The 23,056-nt window shown below is 39.9% G+C and overlaps 1 protein-coding gene across 1 annotated transcript in view; it reads left to right on the top strand.

Annotated features, from left to right (window-relative positions):
* The first annotated feature begins 1,252 nt into the window (after window positions 1–1,252).
* Window positions 1,253–23,056, top strand: part of ZC2HC1A (zinc finger C2HC-type containing 1A) — a 38,052-nt gene continuing 16,248 nt past the window's right edge. The window contains exons 1-8 of the mRNA XM_063151247.1: window positions 1,253–1,421; window positions 3,577–4,029; window positions 15,943–16,016; window positions 16,738–16,854; window positions 17,065–17,200; window positions 20,202–20,350; window positions 21,151–21,250; window positions 21,935–22,043. Coding sequence (XP_063007317.1) covers window positions 1,253–1,421; window positions 3,577–4,029; window positions 15,943–16,016; window positions 16,738–16,854; window positions 17,065–17,200; window positions 20,202–20,350; window positions 21,151–21,250; window positions 21,935–22,043 — 1,307 coding nt within the window. The remainder of the gene's footprint in view (window positions 1,422–3,576; window positions 4,030–15,942; window positions 16,017–16,737; window positions 16,855–17,064; window positions 17,201–20,201; window positions 20,351–21,150; window positions 21,251–21,934; window positions 22,044–23,056) is intronic.

Consider the following 23,056-nt stretch of genomic DNA (forward strand, 5'->3'; position numbering starts at 1 on the left):
GACTAAAGATTTGGAAAAGTACAGTATAGGGATTTTTCTATATTAATATATACAGGTAGACATATTTATTCCACAGCTCCTCTTGGCCTGTTTAAAGTGCTTATAAGATTCATAGCCCATTTCCTACAGCAAACCCCCTTCATGTGGAGTGACTGTTGGACCTATGAGTATTTCTAAATGTCAGAGCTTTTTGCATTACATTTTACCAAATATATCCTTTACCTTTCCAGGCATCTCTCACACAAGGGTGGTTACATGACAAACGGGGCTTACATATAGGAAATGAGTTTATTGTTGCCAGTCAGGCTGTGCCAGCCATAAACATCTGCTGGTCACAAACAAGCAAAAAGACAACTTTACATCTCAGCAGTACACCTGGGACCTGTGAGGACCGTCCTCCAGTCCTTCTGCAAGAGGCCTTGACAGATTCGGGCAGAACGATTTGGTGTCACTGCTTCCCTAAGTTTTGAAATTCAGGACACTTTCAAATCTTAGGCCATGACTCCATGTCTCTAAGCACTTGAAAATGACTGACTTATGCAACCAATGATCTAGACTAACCTGTAACTTTTATCTATGCCCACATACCATAGGTAAAATGGGTTTTTCTAATATATCACAAACTCATCATTTATCTCTTGCAATTTATCCCTGTGGGCAGGCTCCTTTTTTAACCAACAAAAAATGAAAAACTGTCCCTTTACTGGCCAGCAGAAGGAGACCTGAGTATTTTTTGAAACTGTGTCACCTGCTTAATATTTGAGCAAACCTCAGATTGACTTTTATCTCTCTTCTTTGGAACTACTTCTGGAGTTTGGGCACAGGTGAGCATGGCTGTGCTAGCATTTATATTTCAATTCTTTGAAAAAAGTTCAAGTAAGGAATATATAGCTTTTGGATTTAGGGCTTTTGGATTTAGGGCTGTGTTTTCCTGATTCTTCTCAGAGACACTCAGGACTTTGAACACTCAGGATGGAAGCTGTTCAGACTGCATTACTTTTTAGAGGCAAAAATTTCTATCATCATTGCTGACTCCACAAAACAACTGATATGGAAGAGGAGCTAAATATATACTGGTGCCTACAGGCTTACCATAGCATAGCAAATGTAACCTAAGATGTATTCATAGAAACATTCCCAGCAGAGGCAAAGAGGTCCAGTGATGCAATAAGATCACCTTCCCAGGACAGTTTAAGATTCTGATCAGACATGAAATATGAACTAACAAGGAATAGGTCCAATACAGGGTACCATGGTGGCTATGGAAATGGGAAGCATAGATTCTGAAGTCAGTGCAGAAGAGCTCTATTTTGTTTATGCTGACAAGCCATATACTGAAACAGAACGGATGCTAGTTCCCTATAAATGCATCAAAGAGATAAACAATAAAATACATAAGCCAGAAATAAATCTTGGCACAAGTATACATGATGCTAACTAGCAATTAATAAATTTAGCATATGGTTTGAAAAAAAAATCCTAAATGTTATAGGAATGTCATTGCATCAAAGACTTGAGTTTGGCACAGTAGGTCTACAGAAGGAAAACACGGGCTTGGGTTTTTTTCAGTCAGTATGAAGGTAAATTTGTGAAGGCATTCATGTAGCACAGTGGCTGTGATCACAGAGGACTTGTCCCCTGCTCCCCACACGACACCACAGTTAAAAGACAGCTCCTGTTCAGCATCAGGAGTCCTTTAAAGTGTGCTGTCCACAGTTACAGTTGCACAACTCATGTTTGGACACCAGCCACAAGAGCCAAAAGAATCTTTTAGTTTTTCAGCAGAATCCTGCTCTGAGGCAGGTATTGGTGATTCACTTGTCTCTTGTCCTGGAACAGATGATAATTTGGCCTGGCAGATCCCATAGACCATATCAACAATAGGGACAAATCTCTACAGACTGTGCTGGGGAAGTTGACAGTTACCTCAGATGTGAACAGCACACTGTAGACACTTGGAGGTAGGTGGCCTGAAGTTATTATGCCCCTGTTATATATATGCCCCTGCTTTTAACAAAAATAACCCAAAATTTCAAAGAGAAATGATAAAGAAAACCAAACAAAATGCACCTCTAATAGGAAACCCTTCACTAAACTGAGAACATCTCCTCTGGTTTTGGATTTGCAATCCACATATGGAAATATTATAAAAGGAAGTGTACTTCTGGTACACTGTCCAAATTGTAAGTTTATCAGGAAATGCTTGCTAGCTATAGGCTTGTTTAAGTTCTGTGTCAAAGATTTAAAGGATCATTTGCAAAGTTTAGAACTTTGCAACTTGGTGGCGAACTAGTTACTTCTGGCATGGCCTGTAATTTTATAAGCATAAACTCTAGAGACCAAAGGCAAATTTGAAATGTACTTTTACTAAATTACTAGAAAAAAATTGCAGCTGGAACTACCATATGTACCCATGCTTTTGGTCTCAAATGATGATTTTAATCATATATTAGTCATGATTTACATGCTGGCTGTTTGGCATGCAGCATCTGGATCTATTTGTTCTGTGCTAAGGGGATGCAGAAACGACAACATGACCATAATCTCCAATTTAATGTAGTTTTAATGTATTTGTTTCTTTGTGTTGCAATCACAGATGTGCTGTGATAAGGACAGTAACTGTGATTCTATGGACAAGTGAATCTGTATCAAACAACATGTCTAGCATAAGAAGAGAAATTATTTGCATGTGCCTGTAAAGACAGCAGTAATTTCTATAAGATTTATTGTACTTCAGAAAAACTTTATTAGTTGCTCATGGCATATTGCCACGAGAAAGACAAAGAAAAGTTCTTAAGAAGTGATTCTAAAATAATGGCTTGAAGAAAGAAAGATTGAAATGCTTTGGTTGCTAAAAATGTGGAGACCTTTTGTAAAAGAATCAGAAAAAATTTCCATATGTATCAAGCGTTATTTATATTCATTAGCCGACGGCAATTTAGCAGCACTATTTTCCAAAAATATCCATACTCAAATGTTATCCTGTAGCAGGAGATTCCATCAAGATAACTAATCTTTAATTAGCATCTCTTTCAGTTAAGAAAATAAGGGGGGAAAAGGGTGCAGGAACACACTGTCTGTTTTCAGGACATGAACCTGAAAACATTTTTTTCTCTGTTTTTCCTGTAGTTGCCCTAGTTTTCTCATTAGCAAGGGGACACTCAGTAAGGCCACACATCAGCACCCATCTGTGCAGCTACTGGGTGCTGAGGGTGGAGGGACCCTGACACCATCCGAGCTGCCTGTATCCATCCAGAGACGCTGGATGCTTTGCCGACTACACGATTATTTCTCCTTGTGTGCTTCGCTTTGGTCTTCGTGTTCAGGGAGGGTCATGGAGTCTCCCTTCTGGAGATATTAAAAATCCACCTGGACTCGTCCCTGTATCACCTGCTCTGGGTGATCCTGTCTTTGCAGGGGTTTGGACAGGACGATCCCCAGAGGTCTCTTCCACCCTAACGATTCTGTGATCCTGTATTTCATGGAAGGAGATCGCTGATCACAGCATAACCTCAACGTACGGGCTTCAGGACCCGTCAGATCGCACCTGAGTCAGAATACGCCTGGTTTTTGCAGGCAGATGCCAGGACCCGGTGCCTTGCTCCCTTGGGAGCCCAACAGGGCGCAGCCTAAGGGCGGGTGACATCTCCCAGGGCGGGGGACATCTCCCGGGCCCGGCGAGGCGGAGCGGGGGCTGGCGACTCCCGCACCGGGCGCCGGGCAGTGGGTGGGGGGCAGCGGGCTGCGGAGCGGAGCGGGGTTCGCGATCCCCTCAGAGGGCAGGAGGGGCGCAGCGGGGCTGCGGAGCGGAGCGGGGTTCGCGATCCCCTCAGGGGCCGGGGCGGTGCCGGTGCCGAGGCAGAGGCCGCCCGCCCGCGGGGCCGTGGCCGCCGCCCGCCTGCCCGCCCGGCCAATGGGAGCGGCGGTTGTTGGCGGGCCGGGCGGTGGCGGCGTTGCCACAGCAGCGGCTGTCGGAAACCGAGCCCAGCCCGAGCCGGCGGTCGGGGCGCGCCATGGAGGGGATGGAAGGTGAGCGGCAGCGGCGGGGCCGGGGCAGCCGGCGGGCGCCCGGGGCCGGGCCGGTCCTTTGTGCTGCGGCCGGGGCGTTCTCGGGCGGTGGCGGCGGTGGGAGCGGGGCCCGGGCACCGCCTTGCCCGTTGGCGGAGCCCCCGCGGCCGGCAGTGCTGGGGGCGGGGGAGCAGCGGGCAGGGACGGGAGGCGGCGGGGCCGGGCGGCGGCAGAGCGGGCTCCCCGCGCTTTGTCTCCCGCCGCTCCGCTCCGCTCCCCTCCCGCAGCGGCCCCGGCGGCCCCTCCCTGCGGCGGCCGCGCTCCGAGCCCGCTCGCCGGGGCCCTGCGGGCTGGGCTGGGTGCGGCGCGGCGTGCGGGCATCTCTGCCAGGAGCCCGTGGTTGTTTTTCTTTTTGCTAACAGATGGCTGAGGTGGGTGTTAAGATCAGCTTATCGTGCTAGGGAAATGTTCGGTGCGGTGAAGAAAACTAGGTATGAATTTGCTGACAGGGTATTTTCAACTTTATCCTGTGCCGGTTAAATTAATGGAAACGTTCTTGCTCTCTGGAGTGATAACATCATTTTCATCGATGATGTTGTCCATCATAACATGGATATCAGCTTGGAATTCATGAAGTTACAGCTTGCAATCTGGGCATTTTTGTAGGCCTGTCATTACTACATTTTGCAAGCTGCTTTAACCATACTACTTTAAAAAATACCTGTTCTGAAAAACTGTACAACAGAGTCATTAAGTCTTCATGCTCTATTTCTCTAGAGGTAACTGAATGCTTAAATAGGAGTATGCACAAACTAGCCTTTGTTCTTTATCCCTTCTGGAACAGTTGGAGAACTGAAGTAATTTTCACAGAATACCTGTGTTCTGTCTTTAGTAGATTTTACAGTAATCAGACCCTGTTCCTGAGCCTAGTGACTTCATCAAGACTCTAAATTTGGACATAACTTGGCATTAAAATCCCAAGAGCTTTCTTTGATTCACTTGGCATTCTTTGCTGACTATTAATGCCTTTGAAATTTGAAACGTAGTGTCAAGTGTTTATCAAATAATGCCTTATCAGGCATTCCAGCTCTCAGGACAATGGTATGTTACCTCTCCAGAAGGGAAGAGCTTGCCTTGATTTGGAGTAAGCCGTGCATTTGACTGCAATTGAGACTGCACATCATCTGCAGTACATCTATCAATTGATTTGGCTGTGTGCTAATTTACCAAGACCAGCTGTGCTTGCTATGTTGTGTAAGCTCTAGCACTTTAATTGCAGGGGTAGGAGAAAAGTCTCTACAGATAACAGCAGAATCCTGAAAAAACTTGTGATTTTTTTCATTAAATTTGTCCAGCTCCTGACTTTGTTGGAAATGGCTTGTATTTCAGGAGGTACTGAGAGTGGAGGGAACTGCTAAATCATGGGTGAAATCTCATGTTTTACTTCACCTTTTCTTGAAAGTTCTTTCAAAAGCTAGAGCTTGTCAAAGCATTTTTTCCGTCATGTGAAATTATTCTTCTGAATGCTTGAGATTAATTTCAGACTTCTGAATGCTTGAGATTAATTTCAGAGATTAATCACAGGACATAAGTTATGTCTAAAACTCCAGTTATCCTTGCCTTGTGAACACTCATATCTCACACTGTTATCCACTGTCCTTGAATGCAGAAGTTTTTGAAACTGAAGAACATTTTTCTGCATTTATATGGGTCGTTTTATGCCATGTTTTTATTTTTTTTAATCACCACAAAATAAAATACTTCTCTTTCTGCTTCAAAGCATGTGAAGCAAGTGGCTTTTCTTATATTTGCAGTTTTTCAGTTTAGGCTGTCTCTGTTCATGTTTATTAGCTTAGGCTCAGATTAAGTTTTTGTAGAAAGGTTGCCCTAGGACAGAAGAAATGTAAGCAAAGCCAATAACAATAATAATAAATTATTTCATTGGATATTGCACTTTTATTCAGTCATTGCTCCACTGGCAACTCAGAAGAGTGTTGCTGTCTGCCATCTTGGATTAAATTTATATTTGGATGTGCAATTGCACAGTCATACCCATCTGACACAGAAGTATGGGCAGCTTCTGAAATCTGGCTCGGCCTGCTGCCTCATTATATTAGTGCTTAGTAATGTCATGTCAGAGCTGGCTGGGGCAGTAGGAGCTTGGCAGCTGTGCCTGCGAGGGTCGTGGTCGTGGGGAAGGGCAGGACTTTGTTGGCAGCAGTCTCTTGGTGAGTCTGTGATGGGGGCAGACACCCTCAGGCTCAAGATGCTTGTCCTGGACTTCCCAGCCTCAGAAAGGTGCTGGTGCTTTCACTTTGCTGAGGATCAGCATTATAGATGAGAGATCTGTTTTACTTTGGTTTATATAAGCATGCTATTAATAAGAAAGAGCTCTACCCAGTTTATAATGATCTTTCCAAAAAGTGGAGAGATGAATGTGTAATGGTTGGCATGTGGAGCTGCATTAATGACATTTAAAAAGCTAAATAATATTTTCAGTGTCACGGTTGCATTTTCTCACTCTGTGCAAGTTTAAATGTTCTGTGAGATGGCAAAGTATGTTTCTATGTCACTTTAAAGTTCCTTCTAAAGTTTACTTTTGTTGCTCCTTTAAGGCTGTTGCTCTATTAGGTTATTTTTTATCAGTATTGTTGTAGTACTAGATTGAGTCAACTTTGTACTTTTAAAGGTTTGTAGAAGTAATGAGTGCATACTTGTCATTAGAGATGCCAAATCTGATATTAAGTCTAAAGTCGCTATCTCAACATTTGTTACTTTGCAGCTTGCATGCTGCTTGGCTGGTTTTTAATATTCATTTAATTTACTGATGAAAATAGAGCCACAGACTGGCTCTGTCTGACAATCTAGTGATCTCTAAGGTGAGCTTAAAAATCCGTTCATGAGTAGTTCACCATGTGGTGAATCTCAGGGCCGTTTTTGATGGATTAACATGTTCTTGTTGCTTTCACAGCTGGATGTCAGAAAGAAAGCTGTCACACTGGCTTGTTTGTTGCTCTCTGCTTTGCTTGAGCGAGATGGAACCAAGCACTGAATTCCTGACTTCATTTAAGCCAGAGCAGTCCAGTGGTGGTGTTTGATCGGCTTCTCTCCAGTCTGTTGTTTTTTCTGGGAGGATGCCGACGACAGCTGCTTGAGCCGGCTAAATGCCGCTTCCCACACTTGTTCACAGCCCATCCCAGCCTAAGGAATAAGGGGCAGGAGGAATAAGGGGCAGAGGGGCAGCTGTGTCTGAGGGCAGAAGGAATAAGGGGCAGAGGAGCTGCTGTGTCCGAGGGCAGAAGGAGTAAGGGGCAGAGGGCAGCTGTGTCTGAGGGCAGAGGGACAGCTGTGTCCGAGGGCAGGAGGAATAAGGGGCAGAGGGCAGCTGTGTCTGAGGGCAGAAGGAGTAAGGGGCAGAGGGCAGCTGTGTCTGAGGGCAGAAGGAGTAAGGGGCAGAGGGGCAGAGGGCAGCTGTGTCTGAGGGCAGAGGGAGTAAGGGGCAGAGGGCTGCTGTGTCCGAGGGCAGAGGGAGTAAGGGGCAGAGGGCAGCTGTGTCCGAGGGCAGAGGGAGTAAGGGGCAGAGGGCTGCTGTGTCTGAGGGCAGAGGGAGTAAGGGGCAGAGGGCAGCTGTGTCTGAGGGCAGAGGGAGTAAGGGGCAGAGGGCTGCTGTGTCCGAGGGCAGAAGCCCAGCTCTCTGTGGTAGGTGATAGCAGCGCTTGCCCAGCCCCAGCTCGAGCAGCCAGGGAAGGCTGGTTGTGGTTGGGAGGGGCTGGCTGGCTGCTGCCTCAGGAAATAGCCTGCAGTGTCAAACCCAGAGCTTTCCCTTGCGGGTCAGCCTAGGGACTACACCCTGAGCAGTCTGGGTGTGTCCTCGAGGTCTCTCTGTACTGCATCTGCTGCTGAGAGCTGGGTCTGTGCCGCCAGTTGTCCCTGGCATGGGGAATGTCTGAGATGCCCTGCTCCACCCATAACAGCACAAGATCCCCCCTTTGGGTTTTATGTTAGTAATGTGACTCGTGAGAGCAAGTGCTTATTCTTGCTTTGTCAGAATTTCTGAATGCCCAATCTTATTTTTTTCCTTAATAGTATACAAAATTATTAAGTTTTAAAAATAATATTAATGTGAGTGTTCTTTTCCTTTTAGAGTTGATCTTTGTCTTGTGTCACTGGATCCATGCAGCAGCTTCCTTGCTTTGGTGGCCATTTTCTTTAGCTCCATTTGACTTCAGGCTTCAGCTTTTATTTTTTTTAATAGGTGTATCTTTTGTCCAACAGAAAAAAGAATTTGTTTTATTGTGCACTGTTCTTAAATCAGCAACTTGGAAACTATTAAAGATTGAAATGCAAAACTGATATCAATGTACATAATTTTTAGTAAATTTTTAAAATAAGTTATTTGTCTCTGGTAGCCATTTAAACACAAAGATAAATGTGTCTGCACTGAACTGATGCTTCACTGGGCATACTCGAACCTCTGTTAAGTGATCTGAATTTGACATTGAGCACTCTATAACTGGGCAATTTATTTTACTCTTTTTAAGGCCATAATGTTTTTATTGTTTTTAATTAATGGTTGTTTTACTTAAGGAAAAATCCCAAAAGCTAGTTTAGGCTGATACAATATGGAGAAGTGCACTACCAGAATATGTTTCACCTTTTAAAGAAGAGGAAGTAGACAGGAATGTGTGTAGACAGGAATTGGAATGTTTCAGATTAGTTTCTTCAGTTTCTTAGAAGTAATAGATTTTATGCCCTTTTCTATAGTTTTTTTTTTAGATTTCTTGCATTTTTAACTTAAATTGCAGTAGCTAGATTGATCTACTAATTGACATCAGTTGGTTGAATATAGTGGAAAGATGAACATGTTTTACCTGCACACAACACGGTGTGACTGTCATCAAAGGCAGGTGTTGCATCTCATTGAAACCTGTTTCAGGACTGTGGTAAGCATTTGACTGGAGCAGCTGAGGAGTGGGCTTGCTTTCTAAAGAAATCCTGAGGGAGGGGCAAACTAGGAATCAATATATTATAAATTAAGTTTATTATCAGGTTTTTTTTAACACATCATATTTTGCCAATTAAGATTCTGATAAGCAAGCAGACTTAGGTATGGATTGCTCTGTCCAATTACACTTGTTGTAGAGTGCATGAGCCCAGATTTGCTTTGGGGATCACTATGGCAAGACAGTCTTGGTTTAAGGCTGGTGTGAGAAGGCAAGTGTTTGCCTGACTGCCCTCACATCATCCCAGTGCCTGTAGCCTAATACAGGAGAACAGTGTGTTTATGAAGCCAGAGCAGAACTGTGTAACATTTACATAGGTTTTGCGGGTCATATGCTTTCTAGTGCTTCTAGTTGATCTTGCATCATCTGGCTTTCTATTAACAAGCTTTATCTGGAATTCAGATCTGTCAAATTGTACTTCCTGTTCACCATTTTGGTTGAGTTGCATTTCTGTAGGCTTTGCAGGGGAAGGTTTCATAGATTTTTCTGGGTGACCGTCACGACTGAGTTACTCTCTAGAATGCCTGCACATTAACCCTCAGTGTGGGAACAAATGGGAGCAGTCAGAGGTCTGCTCTCTGTTGCAGGGCTAGGATCTGTTTGGGATCATGTGTAGGTGGTAGGACAGCTCACAGACCTACACAGGACTGCTGTGGTGGATGACTACAGGCTCTTCAGGAAGAACCAGCTGGACAGCATGGGGGGAAGTTGCCCTTTACGTGGGAGGGCAGTGAGAATGCAATGGAGCTTTGCTGTAGAACCACCTGGGGAGTATGAATCAGGGTTAGCAGGCAGACCAGTGTGGGAACAGCTATTGTGGCTGTCTGCTAAAAGCCACTTGATCAGGAAAAAGATGAAGTCTCCCTCATAATTGGAGAGGTCAGTGTATTCACAGGCCTTGGTCCTCATGAGAGACTTCAGCCTCTGAAGAGACTTTTAATCTGCTGGAGGGACAAATCAGTACGGTGCAAGCAGCTAGGAGGCTTCTGGTATGCATTGATGGCAAACTCCTGACGCAGGTGATCAAGGAGCTGGCAAGGGGAGGCAGTGCTGCAGTACTTCATAAGCACAGACATGTGAGATGTAAAGGTCAGGGGCAGCCTTTCCTGCAGTGACTGTAGGATGGTTGAATTCAGGATCCTGAGAGGAGGGAGCTGGGTAAATAGATCTCAGCCCCAGAGTTCAGGAATGCAGTCTGTGACTTTGGGGATCTGCTTGCAAGAGTCCCATGAGAAACAGCCATAGAGAGAGCTGGTTATTTTTAAGGATGTATAATGTGAGTGGCACATTTTCACATTAAAAGTTACACTTCATATGAGGAAGGAAGCAAAGAAGGACAGACAGTTACAGTAAAAGGTATAGTAAACTCACTATGATGTGAGTTGTGTGTGCTGCTGTTACAATCATTCTTGACTGCATGGAACTCATTTCTCAGTCACCAAAAAAACCTATACAGAATCCTCCTCCAGGCTGTCACTTTGAGGCAATGGGTCTCACCTTGATGTGTTATTTTCAAGAAATGCAAACGAAATTTGCCATCATCAGACTCATTCATGTTCAGTGCAATAACAGGGTTTTTGAAATATAATGCATTTTCATTGTCAGACTGAAAAGCTGGTACAAAAATGTGCAGAGGTACTATGAAAGTCTTTTCAGCTTGAGGGAATGGATGCCACAGTGCTAAGGTGTTATCTTTTGGAAACAGAAGTGACAGGTTTATACAAGATTGTCAATGCAGGAGTACAGGAGAATTCATGAGGCTTTCCTATAAAATTGGGAGTAGATAGATAAAAGTAGATTGATTTGCTGTTTGTTAGACAATTGTCAAAACTTAGCTGCTTAAAAATTTCAAAGTATATGGATGGTTGAATACTAAGAAGCAGGACTTACTATGATTTCCTCTTCCTCTGTCTTTTCTGCAAACTGCAGAATAGCACAGGTGAGAAGGGATGTACTTGGTGGGATAAAACATGCACAGTATCATTTATCAAGCAGACTTGACCAAGGTATAGCAAGTACTGTCTGTTGTTAAGAATTACAGTCAGTGTATTTACCTTACTTGCATTTTCATTTCAAAATTCATTTTGGCAAAATAATGCAAATTTGCAAAACTTTGATCGTAATTTGAATACTTTTTTCCTACTTTGGTACATTCATATTTCCATTATGTTATTTAATTCTCTTCAAAACTGCTTTTAAAAAATTAATGCTATAAATCAAAAAAATTAATGCTCTCATTTAAAGGAATGTTCAAGGGTCTGTGCAACCTGATCTAGTTGGAGGTGTTCCTTCCCACAGGAAGGGAGTTGGACCTAGATGATCTTCAAGGTCCCCTTCCAACCCAAACCATTCTATGATTCTGTGAAGTGTTCCCTACCTGTGTCACTGCATTGGTTTAATTTTTAGGTGGCTCTTGCTTGTAGTATTTGCCATTGGTTAGGCTATGATTAGTTAGTGTGTTGATTAAAAAATATAACCTAGTTGTTATTGATTGTTGGACATATGTTAGAGACTGGCCAGTCCTCAGAGAAGCAGATGCTGTGGCTTGCTGATGCAGATTCTAACTAATGTGGGGAATGAACAGCATTTTTTATTGTACTATAAATATGTGGTACTCATAAGTGACAAATACCTTGCTTTTGGAGATGAGAATGGAGTTATGCTAAAAGCAATAAATACAGTTTAGTGGAATAATTTGGCAAGTGCTCTTCAAGTGATGACTTTCAAACTTGCAGATTACTTGTTGGTTTCAAGTAGTCCCAAGGCAGGGAATTGTACCAGGCTGTTTCTGCATGTTTGAATTCAGAGAGGCTTGATGATTCTGATTATCGCTGTTGTCTGGCCTAAACAGTTTACTGCTATCACTGCTGTCCATAAATGAAAGGTTTTGATGGGCAGTCAGATTTTACAACCTGATGAAATACTGTTACAAGGTGCAGCCTTGTTTTCTGCAAATTGTATCTAAGTTTAACCACATATTTGGGTATATAGAGCTCTCCAGATGAGAAAAGTGTAACAAAATTTCAGTTATTCAGCAATACTGGAGGCTTCTGCTCCCTCTAGGTGTGAAGTCTATTTACACAACTGGTTTATCTGTAAGCATGACGGCAAGAACAAGTGACTGTGACAGCTATGGCTGTAACTGTGTCAGATCAAACTTGTATGTATTGATGGGTCCCCACATTGTACTGAGAAAGATAAATAGAACTGGCAGCTTGCCCTTTCTGCTGTTAATCAATTGTGCTATTTGAATATGAGAGAAGAGAAAGAATGAAGTTGTTCTCTTGAAATCTAGGTTTCAAAGAAGTCTAAGCTTATCTATAATACTGAAAGTACTATGATACATCTGGAGACTGTATAGCTGTGCTGTCAGACTTAGTGGTCCACTCAGACTTTACAACTGAACTCTTAACTTCAGCATCAGAAAGTACAGGCAACTGGATTGTAGCCATACTCAGAAGGGTTGTGTGCAGTAACTTGTGTAGCTGCCAACCCTGTGATTTGGAAGTAGAGCTGGAGGACGAGGAGCCCTGACAGGGGCAGTTTACAAACATGAATGATAAGATTATTGTAGTCCTGCTAATGAGCTTCCAGTCTGGTTAAGCATCATAGTAGGTTGTGCATTGTGGTTTTGTCTGAGACCTGGTCTCACGAAGGCAGTAGAATAGGATGTAAAGCTCAGCATCTTGTGAGCTTATCTCAGTATTCTGTGGTATTCACATAACAATTTTGATCATATTGATCTTTTCTCGAGGTGCGTTTTGATTAGATAAACAGTAATAAATATTTCAGTCCTTCTTCAAGTTAACTAGATTCATTCATGTTTAATACAAGCATCTCAACTGCTGGTGATTAGCGATATTAAAGTTGGTAAAAAGGAAAAGAAGTGTAGCTGCTGTATAAATAAAATTATTTTAAAAAGTCCCGCATTGTTGCTAAATTTAAAGAGACTGAAGAAAATTGCCATGACACTATCTTACTACCAATTTCTATTCTCAAGACCAATTTCTCAAGCATATCCTCTTTCTGATTCTTGATTTGAGTGTTCCTTTTTTTTTTTCCTTAACCTCCTCTCTGCAGTGCATCCCAGATTGAAAACTATTTCAGTTAACTTTTTCAGGAAAAAAAATTGCAGTAGATATCACACATTAATGTCTTTTTGTAAAAAATAAAACAATGCCAAAATTAACTCAATTGCTACTTTCAAAATTTTATTCCCATGCCTTAATTTTAAGTTATCAAATTTCATGTGGATAACATTGCTAACCCTTCTATAAGAGAAGACTCATGGACTCCTAAAAAGAAATGTTAAGGTTTTGTGGTTTTGATTTATTTGGTTTTGGGGTGTTTTTGCTTTGAAAGTGAGGAAATTCACAGAGGAGTTAAGCTGAAGGGGTGAGTGTGCCCCTTCATAAAAGACACTTGGCTTTCCATTTTCAACAAAACTTCAGGAACTTTCATTTTTTAAAAAGAACTTCCTTGTGTGCTTTGGGTCAGTGATTTGTGTTACATGGGAGGTGTTGGCAGTAGAAATAGCTCTAGGCAGATGTGATTACCTGCCAGCACCAGGGGAAGGTGGGAATGCTGTGAGGAAATCCAGCTCTGTAACTGCAGCTGCACAAAGTGGTAATTGGCATTCCTCGTGCTTTGGTATGTCATATGTAAATACTGCTCATTCAGGTCAGCAGCTCTCAAGTCTGCCTCTTTTCATGTGGAATTTAAACACCAGCTCAAATTCTACAACACAGAAGAAAACTGTGTGATATGTAGCTTCTTTTACAAAGGCAGGTATTTGAAAGAATTCTCTTCTCAGCCAAATTCTTAATCACATACTGTATACCTTGTGTCAAGACCACTAATTCTGATTTATTTCAGCTAATTTATTGAAGACACAAACAGTGTCACTTCATATTTTTGGAAAATGCCTCTCCCACTCATTTCTGCAAAGTTGAGGGCTGTATCAGAATGATGTCATAAAAAAAAAAGTTGAACTCTTTAGCAAAAGTGAGTTTGCAGTGATGTAGGTTATCATTATTAAGAGTGCTAGGGAGTCTGAAGAATGAAGTAATAAAATAAACAAAGCTGTGCATATTTTGTATTTTTGAGTGAACTAATTGAGAAAAGGTTAAAATCATTGCTGCTTACCCTTCATTCAGATCAGTGGTGAGGGCAGGTTCCCAGCCATCTAAGCTTTGTACCAGTGTTCATGAGCTCAGGCTTGTGGATTTAAGAAAACAGACCTATGGAAAAAATTTCAGATGTGATTTTTTAAAAAAGAGTTTGAAAAAATACAGTTAAAAAACAAGTTCCTAGTAAATCCTTATCGCATTCAAGTACACTTCAAATACATGAATAGAAAAAAACCAATATTCATCTGCCTGTTTTGGTTTTTTTCCTACTTCTCGTACTTGTGTGCATCTAAATGCACAGATATTTAGATGGCACAAAAGGAAACTTGATTATGGTTTCCATTTGAAGAACTTGGTTACTGTCAGTGCAGTCTTGCTGTGCTGTGGTAAGGATAGTTGTATTCATATCTACATGGAAAAGGTATATAAATTAATTAAAGGTATGGACTAAATGTTTTAAACTGCACTTTTCATGTGATTTATGATTATTAAAATGCATTGTGCTCTGTAGTATGTTCATACAACTATTACATTGCATACAGTTAGTTACTGGGGGTGAATTTGCTTTAAGGAATTGAAAAAATCAGAAATAGGCAATAATTGCTTACTGGTAATACAGAACTCACTCAGTTTTAATCTTTGCATTTGGGCAAAAAAGGTTTTCAGTGGGAAACATGGCTGCCTGAATGTTTGCTTTGAAGTATTTAATTAAATGATTCACTTTTTAGGACTGGTCATACACTTAGTTAGCAAGTGTGTATGGAAAACAGTATATAGATGGAAAACAGTTTTGTACTGGGAAGCTGGGAACAAAAGCTGATGAAATGATTGAACATTGCTATGTTAATAACTTTGTTAGTTTAAGATGCTGCTTCACCTAAAATACAAGTCAATTTGCAGTGGTTTTATTTTAATGTGGTGTTAATAGAGGCAGTTTTATTGTCTGCCATAGTCAGATTGAGTACAGAGAAAGCTACTAGTACATCTCAAACATAATCCAAATTTACTGCTTCTTTCTTGATGTATACATGATATAAAAACATCCCTGTATTCCTCTGGTATACTACTAGATATAATAGATGCCTTTTATTGGGAAGCCCTGCAGTTTTTTGTCTCTGCCACAACTCTTGCATAATGCATGCCATATAAATATATTTGCTTGCACAGGTCTTGATACTTAGACTTGTTGGTCTTTTGTCTGGTTCTGTGGATCTGCTGTATGTCAAATGTGCTGTTTACATTTTTGTTACCAATGCTTGAATAGCAGCATCAGAAATACTTCTGTAAACCATCAGTAATAGTCTGAATAAAATATATAGTAAAAACAGCATCAGGACTGTTTTCTTTACCAGGGAAAGTGGAATAGTTTGTCTTAGTAGAGCAAAATAAATAATGGAATGTGTCCTTTCTGTATTTGATACTAAATTTGATCTTTTCCAAAGGCACAGAAATACCCACTAACCAGCTTTATTCTTGATGTGTATTTGAGCTGTCATTGGGACTTACAAGGGATTTTTTAGTTCCATATTGATATGCATCCTTTTAAGGGAGGGGAGTTATGTATTATAAGTAAACAGAATTGCTGGTAACGTGTTGCTGGGCCTGACACCTTCCAAAAGTACCTAAAGACTTTGGTATAATTTTTGCCTTTCTCATCTGCATAGCCTCTGCACAAATCAAAGTATGTATAGTGTTACAGTAACAAATGTTATTATGGCTAAGTGTATGTGAGGTTAGCATTTTTTGAAATAATGTTTAGTCATTAATCAAATTTCCTTAAAGAACTATGTTTTATTTTTAAGGTGAGGTTGCAGTGCAAACTGGAGATCTGTTGCCATGTAAGATTTGTGGAAGAACTTTCTTTCCAGCAGCGCTGGTAAGTGGTGTGAGCCCTGTTGTCTTTTAGATTTGATAAGTTGATATGAAAGTTAAGCAGGGCTTACTATAGCTAAATAAAATGGATCTAGGTGCTTTGTTTTGGTAGGGGTTTTGTGTTTTTTCCCCTCCCAAGTAATTACTGATTCCAGTTGGCTCAGGTTTGAAGCTCCTTAGAAGGGGTTTAATTTTCTTTTAAGATCCCATCATTTTCTGAAATACATGCCTCTAAAAGCATCTTTTCTAGGATTACAGAATCAATCCTTGTCTTCTGTAGTTTTAAGTCTCAGCTAGTAAATGAAGTGTTTTGTTTGCCATTTCCATGGCTGTCATCTCCATTGCTAATAGAAATCAGTCTGTCCTTAAATGTGAATATGAATTTCAGACACCTGTGATTTGTTTTGCCACTCAAATGGCCACCAAAAGCTGCCTACCTATCATCAGTTTTTTATGTGTAAGGAGCAAATGTAGATGCCTTCAACATTTCTTCATTATCAGGTGTGGTTTTGTGACTCTCTATATACATCTGTGAATTCCTGTAGTTCTGTTTTAAAGGTAGTGGCTGGCATAAATGTTTGAGGGAAAACAGTCTGAGCTTATTCATCAAGAGGTGGGGATTTTTTGCTAATATTTTTATCAAGAAAGAGGGAAATAATGTGTTAATAAGTTCTGTTTTCAAAACTAATTTCTGTATTCTTCTTTTATTTTGCTTCTGCTTACAGAAAAAGCATGGACCCATTTGCCAAAAAACTTCTGCCAAGAAAAGGAAGACATTCGATTCCAGCCGACAGAGAGCAGAAGGAACTGACATTCCCACAGTAAAACCTCTTAAGCCACGGGTATGTTATAATTTACTCTGAATATGAGCATTTTAGGCATACTGTGTATGCATTTTAGTAAGACTTATTTCTACTGGCAGTTCGTGTTAATTAGATCAACTAAGATTAGGAAGAAATCTTAACTATGATGTTATGTGCTAAAATAAGGTGCATACTTAGCTTCAAGTAAAAACTTCAAATAGAGAAAGCTTTTTTTTTTTTGCCTCTTAGCCAGAACCACCCAAAAAACCTTCTAACTGGAGACGAAAGCATGAGGAATTTATAGCAACTATACGAGCAGCCAAAGGACTCAATCTCAAAGACGGTGGAAAACTCCCTCCACCACCTCCACCATCATATGACCCCGGTATGTAAAACAGTCAAGTTCCTTAGAGATTTTTAAGTTAATGTGAAGAAGTTTGAATTGAAAACAAATTTGTTGGAATGCAACATTCACAGGTTCTTGAAGATGACTCACTATCCCTGTGCAGATGCTGGATTGTGACTTTGGGTCTGGCTGGCTCACACCCTGTGTAGATTTCAAAGCCCATGACTTTGTTTTTAACGTGTGGAAAGATAGCTGGGGCAAATTTGCAGCTTGCTACTGTCTTGTACACCATAGGCTGGACAAATTGTTTAATACCTTGTTTGTGCTCACAGCAGTAGCAGATTGCCCTTTTGATTAACTGACACCCACAACATATCAACATTGTGGGAATGCACTTTTGTGTTTTTCAAATGTAATCTCTGCCATTTCTTGCTGAATTCACATTTAGTTTAATGTATGCAGTGTATTCCTTAATGCCTCGTGTGTTTTTGGTATGTGAGATGTGTGGAGTTAGCAAGGGCAGGACAGTCCTTGGATATCTTTGAACTGAGCCTGGGTAAAGTGTTCAAGCAGTTTGATGTGAATGAGAAGGAAATACACCTTTCATTTAACTTCTGGGATATGATAATAGGCTGAAGTATAGATTTCTTTCTCTTGTCCTAAGAGCTAAACCATTTGATTAGCTGAATGGCTATTTCCAGCAGGATTGGAAAAAAAACATGTGTTTGCTTCTGCCTATCTCTGTGGTCAAGTGAGGATGTGAAGTGTTCCCTACCCTGTTTCTTTGCAGAAGATGTGTTAGTCCAGCATTAGGATTGTAATGATGCATTCATTCTAAGAGGATGTATTATTCATCATTCTGTACTCACAATCCTGAAAAACCATATAACTAATTTTAAAAAGTAAAGCCATCTTAAAGCCAATTGGAAATGCTTCTGGATGAGAATCACAAGGCTTGATCATGGAAAGAATCATTAATAATCTATAAAGCATATCTATAATCTGTCTAGTCGTAGTTGTTATTCTCCTTGCTTCAATCCACTGCAGTGGGCTAGACTTAGGAAGAGGAAACCAGGAATGAAGAGACCATGCACAAAATGATCAGTGCATATTCTTCTTACAAACAGAGCAGGAGCAGCTACTGATGCTCCTTTTCTACTTATCATGTAGGAGAGTGGGAAGATTGTGAACATACCATGTGTATCCCTCCTCTCCTACTCAGCTCTGTCTTGGGCACACTTGTTTCTAATAAGCAGCAAGTCTTTTTCCTTTTAATGGAAAGAGTCTCATATTCATACTTTCTACTTAACTGCTCTGAGCTGGCAAGTATTGCTGCATCTTTCATCTCCTCTTCCACTTTTTCTGAGAAAGTGCAGAATGGCCTCAGGTTAAGAAGGACCTTAAGTCACCCTGAACTTGACTGTATGTGTACTGCCCTCTTATTTTGATTAATTTTTGTTTTATAAAGCTTACATTGAATCCTAGAGGTTCTTCTGGACAGTATGAGCAGTACTTTTAGAGAGCAAAGTGTCTGACTGGCACTATGTTTTTACAAAAGGATGATACAATTCCTGGTTCCTGAAAGTATACATTCATCCTCTCTAGTCTGATACATTTGTGGGCTTTGAAAGTTTTCTGCGGAAACTGAGCTGTGCATTAGCCAATAATGGCATATTATCTAAGGGCTTTCACAGCTGCTTTATTTTTATTTTTTCCTCTTTTTTTTTTTTGTTTCTTTTGAATAATTTTGGTTTAACTACATATCTATTACAGTTCTGTTTCTGGATTTTTTTGTCTCCTAAGGTATAATTGATGTTCAAGTGTTCTGACAGTAGCAGAATATATGTAAAATAAATAAATAAAATATTATTGTTGTTACCCCATGAGATTCCCATGCTGTCACTTCTTTGTGTTCTTCCTCTGTCCTTAGCTCACACTTCTTGGGTCACAGTCCATGGTTTGGTGGCCATTACATCATTTAACTTACTCAAAACTGTTTATAAATATTTAAAGGAACAAGTATTTAAGCCTGCTCTGCATTTGGACTAGTAACGTTTAATCCAAAACTTATTTTAGATTTTATGATATCTAATTGTAATTTTGGAGGCAGTGACTGTTGGATTTCATCTCATTTTCTTCAATACAATTCTAAAATGATCTAGAAACACATTAATTTACCCTGCTTTGCTGGTGTCAACCTTTTGTGATGCTTGCATGGTTTTGAATGGTCTAATCTAAGCATACAGCATTTATATCTCTGGGCACTGAAATACACAGTTGTCTGAAACTGTAGTCCGAACATATCATTTTCCAAGGGCACTGTATTTTAAGGTGTGTATTTCCAGTGTACAGATTATGTATCTTTTAATATATTAAGCATTTCTGTAGCTCTTTCTGTTTTATCCCCAATGAGAGTAAGATTCATGTGTGTAATGCTGTTTGCAATGTGACTCAATTAATCTTGCAGAAGTAACACGGCCACCGGTTACTTTCTTTTGCATCTCTCTAGAGATAGCTCCTTATTTTGATTTTCTTCTGATTCTCTTTATTTGTTAAATTTTAATTTTTTTTATAATGATCACTTCCAGTATTGCAGTTGGTATTTCTCAGTTGTTTCAAGTTTGTCAGAAAAAACAGATTTGTTGTCTTTTGCTGCTTGTGTGGGAAAGGTTTTAATGTATTCCGGTATCTTGAACAAACAGAACTGTTAATAGTTTCTTTAAATTTTTGATTGCTTGTTTGTTTAGCTTCTTCTCTCCTTCCTTCCAGCTGATCTCTGTGCCATGTCCCTTTACCTCTTTGGCTACCTTCTCTGCACAATAGCATCACTTAAAGTGTTTCTGATTTTGCTTAGGTTATTTCTAATCCTCAGCTACTCTTATCCATCAAATCAGAATATGCTTTTACTTAGCAATCAGTATTTCATTTTCAGATTCAAAAAGCTATCATTTCCCCTGGAGAGGAGGCTGGTCTTTAAAAGACTTTAAAACACTGTCATTTTTAAAACAGATTATTAATGTTATATTTCTATGTTTTTAAGATTACATTCAGTGTCCATACTGTCAGAGGAGATTTAATGAAAATGCAGCTGACAGGCACATCAATTTCTGTAAGGAGCAAGCTGCACGTATTACCAATAAGGGGAAATTGGCAGCTGATACCAAAGGGAAGCTTCCTGCTCGAACTCAGGTGAGCTAAAACACTTTTCTTAACTTGTAACTTGCATTCAATAGCAAATTAAGCTGGTTAAATAGTGTGCTGCTTTTAAAAAGAATGAACTATTTCATTCTGTAATTTTATTATTTGCACTCTCTGAAATTAGACACTAAGCATGAATGAGGCTTTTGCTTTCTTAAACTGCAGAGATCCATAAGTCAGATGGCAGCAGTTGCAAAATGAAAACCAGTCATAAATGTAATTGAGAAATATTCAAGTGTCAAGTAAAGATAGCAGGAGGAAAGAGAGATGCAGTTTTTGTAAAGGAAGTTGAATTTCTGTTGTGCTAGTTTCTAAATTCAGTTGAAGACTTGCTTAAGGGGCAGACAAAGGTACCTGACTACAGGACAACTGACAGCAGTATAGTGGTTAATTAGAGGCTTTAGAGGGATTCACACGTATTACACAGTATTTTGAATTAGTGCACGGACTGGTCCAGACCACACAGGTGAAAGTAAGATTTGGATTTTTGAAAGACAAAAATAATTCTACCTTTGACTATTCGCTTTGGTTTTTATTAATTAATTAATTAATTTGCAATGAGATGATACTTTTAACAAAGCCACTAAGTTAGGGAATGTTTCCTGCTAGTATCATCTGTAGGTATTAGAAAACAGACTATCAGAAACCGTTTGCATGTTCTCATACCAGAAACAGGTTACCTGGTAGGAAATCATCCTCTGTTCTCCCACAGTACCTGAAAGAACTACCTGTTGTGTTATAGAGATAGCTTGATTTAATTGCTTAAATTTCTAGGTTGTATTTTGTTACAGTACAAACCTGCTCCAGTTAAGAAGATGCCTTCTGTAGGATCAACACCATCACCATCGTCACGCTTACCACAGCCAAGTGGTGTTAGCAAAACTGTTGTAGGTATGAAATGGATGTTATGAATTGTTCCATGTCTTTTCTAAATAATAATTCTCAAACTATGCAGTAAAAATTGATTGTTTATTTGATATAGTGGTCTGTAAAATCTCATTTAAAATAAATTTGGAAGGGGCATTGATTGTCATCTCTCTAAAAAGACTCTTGAGCACTTAGGATTCTGGTTTATATACCAGGTCTTTTTTTTTTTTCTGAATTGAGTATGAAAAATCTTTTGGGGTAGTAATGCATGATTGTATCAAAAACTGATCTCTCTCATGCTTAATTCTGTAACTGATTTGTCTGCTGAATATGATCATAAATTGGTGAAAATACATAGTCAAGGCATGTATATTAGAATGATGCAAACAGCAGTCTAATTTGGGTTTCAGATATCAAGCATGTTCTGTTTGTACATACTTGGACTTTTCTTCCCCCTTTTTTCCTGAGCAAAGTAATTGTGATACAGTATCTTTTCTTAGAATAAAATACTATATCTCAATTACCTATTTTCTATACATTTCATGAAACATTTTCTTTTTGTATTATCTTGATACTGACTCACACCTCTGTATTTCTAAAACTCTTGTTAGGAATTTTGCAATTAAAATATTTTTTAATAAATTGTATCATTTCAGCGGCAAAATCTTACATTTTCTTATATTTTTGTGCTTGCTTTTCAACTGCAAGGTGTCTCTTCAAGTAAAGCACTGTCTTCATCTGGATCCAGTGGGAGCAAAATTCAGACATTATCACCAGGTCATAAAAACTCCCCGGGAGCGGTGAACCCACAGGCAGGGTGAGTTCCATCTAATGTTGTCATTTGTCCTTTATTTCATGTTTATGTTGTTCTAGTTTTAGAAATCTTTATGGTTTGGTTCACTTACTTTTTATTTTTTTCCTATGAGCTTTGGAAGTACAGTGTTTTGCATTTATTCTTTATCTGTAAATACAGCTGATGTTTAAGGAACATTGGAGAAGGCAAAGGTTTTATCAAGTTGATTTAACAACAAAGGTGGTCAAGCGATAAAAATAAAATATACTAAAAATGAAGGAATAGGCAGAGGTGATTGGAGTAATGAATTTTTTGTTGGTAAAAGTGAAGGGTCTTAAAAAAGGAGAAAATATTAGGCATAATTTCCTACACTGCATGGAAATATAGGAAAGAGGTTTCTGCCATAGACTAGAAGGCAATTGTGACAGGATCTTCTCTCTTAGCACAAAAGGATGGAGGCTTTCTCTTTTCCCTTTCCTAAGAGGCAACAAATTAGTGAGCACAAATAAGAGAAAACCAGTGCACTTACAGCAGCAAGGAGTGCTACATGGAGATTATTATTGTTCAGTGTAAATGCTGTTGTGATCAAGGCTGTGACTCATGCTTTGCTGGAGGGGTAGACATTTCACAGAATCTCATAGAGAAATCTGTGGAAGGGATTGAAAAGAAATTGTTGAGGAGCACCAAGGAGCACTGAAAACACAAAACATAAAAGTGGTTGCAGTTATAACATTGGTGGTTGAAAAAGATTTATTTCTATAAAAATGAGTATCCAATTGATGAAGACAGTATAATGTGAAGAAAACCAGTGTCTTAAGCTCCTGAGGAAGAAAAAGGACATTTTGAAAACTCGTGGGGTTGGACAGCAATTACATAAAACTAGAGATTTTTAATTTATCACTCTTAAATTTTACAGGTTATACATGAATATGAATTTACAGCTCTGTCATGCTTCTCTCCTAATGCCCTGTTGGATCAGGATTCAATTCTGTCCCTCCCTGCTCTGTCTACTCATGATCACTCTTTCAGACACAGGT

The sequence above is a fragment of the Melospiza melodia genome, chromosome 1, assembly GCF_035770615.1.
Source record: "Melospiza melodia melodia isolate bMelMel2 chromosome 1, bMelMel2.pri, whole genome shotgun sequence".
Taxonomy (NCBI): domain Eukaryota; kingdom Metazoa; phylum Chordata; class Aves; order Passeriformes; family Passerellidae; genus Melospiza; species Melospiza melodia.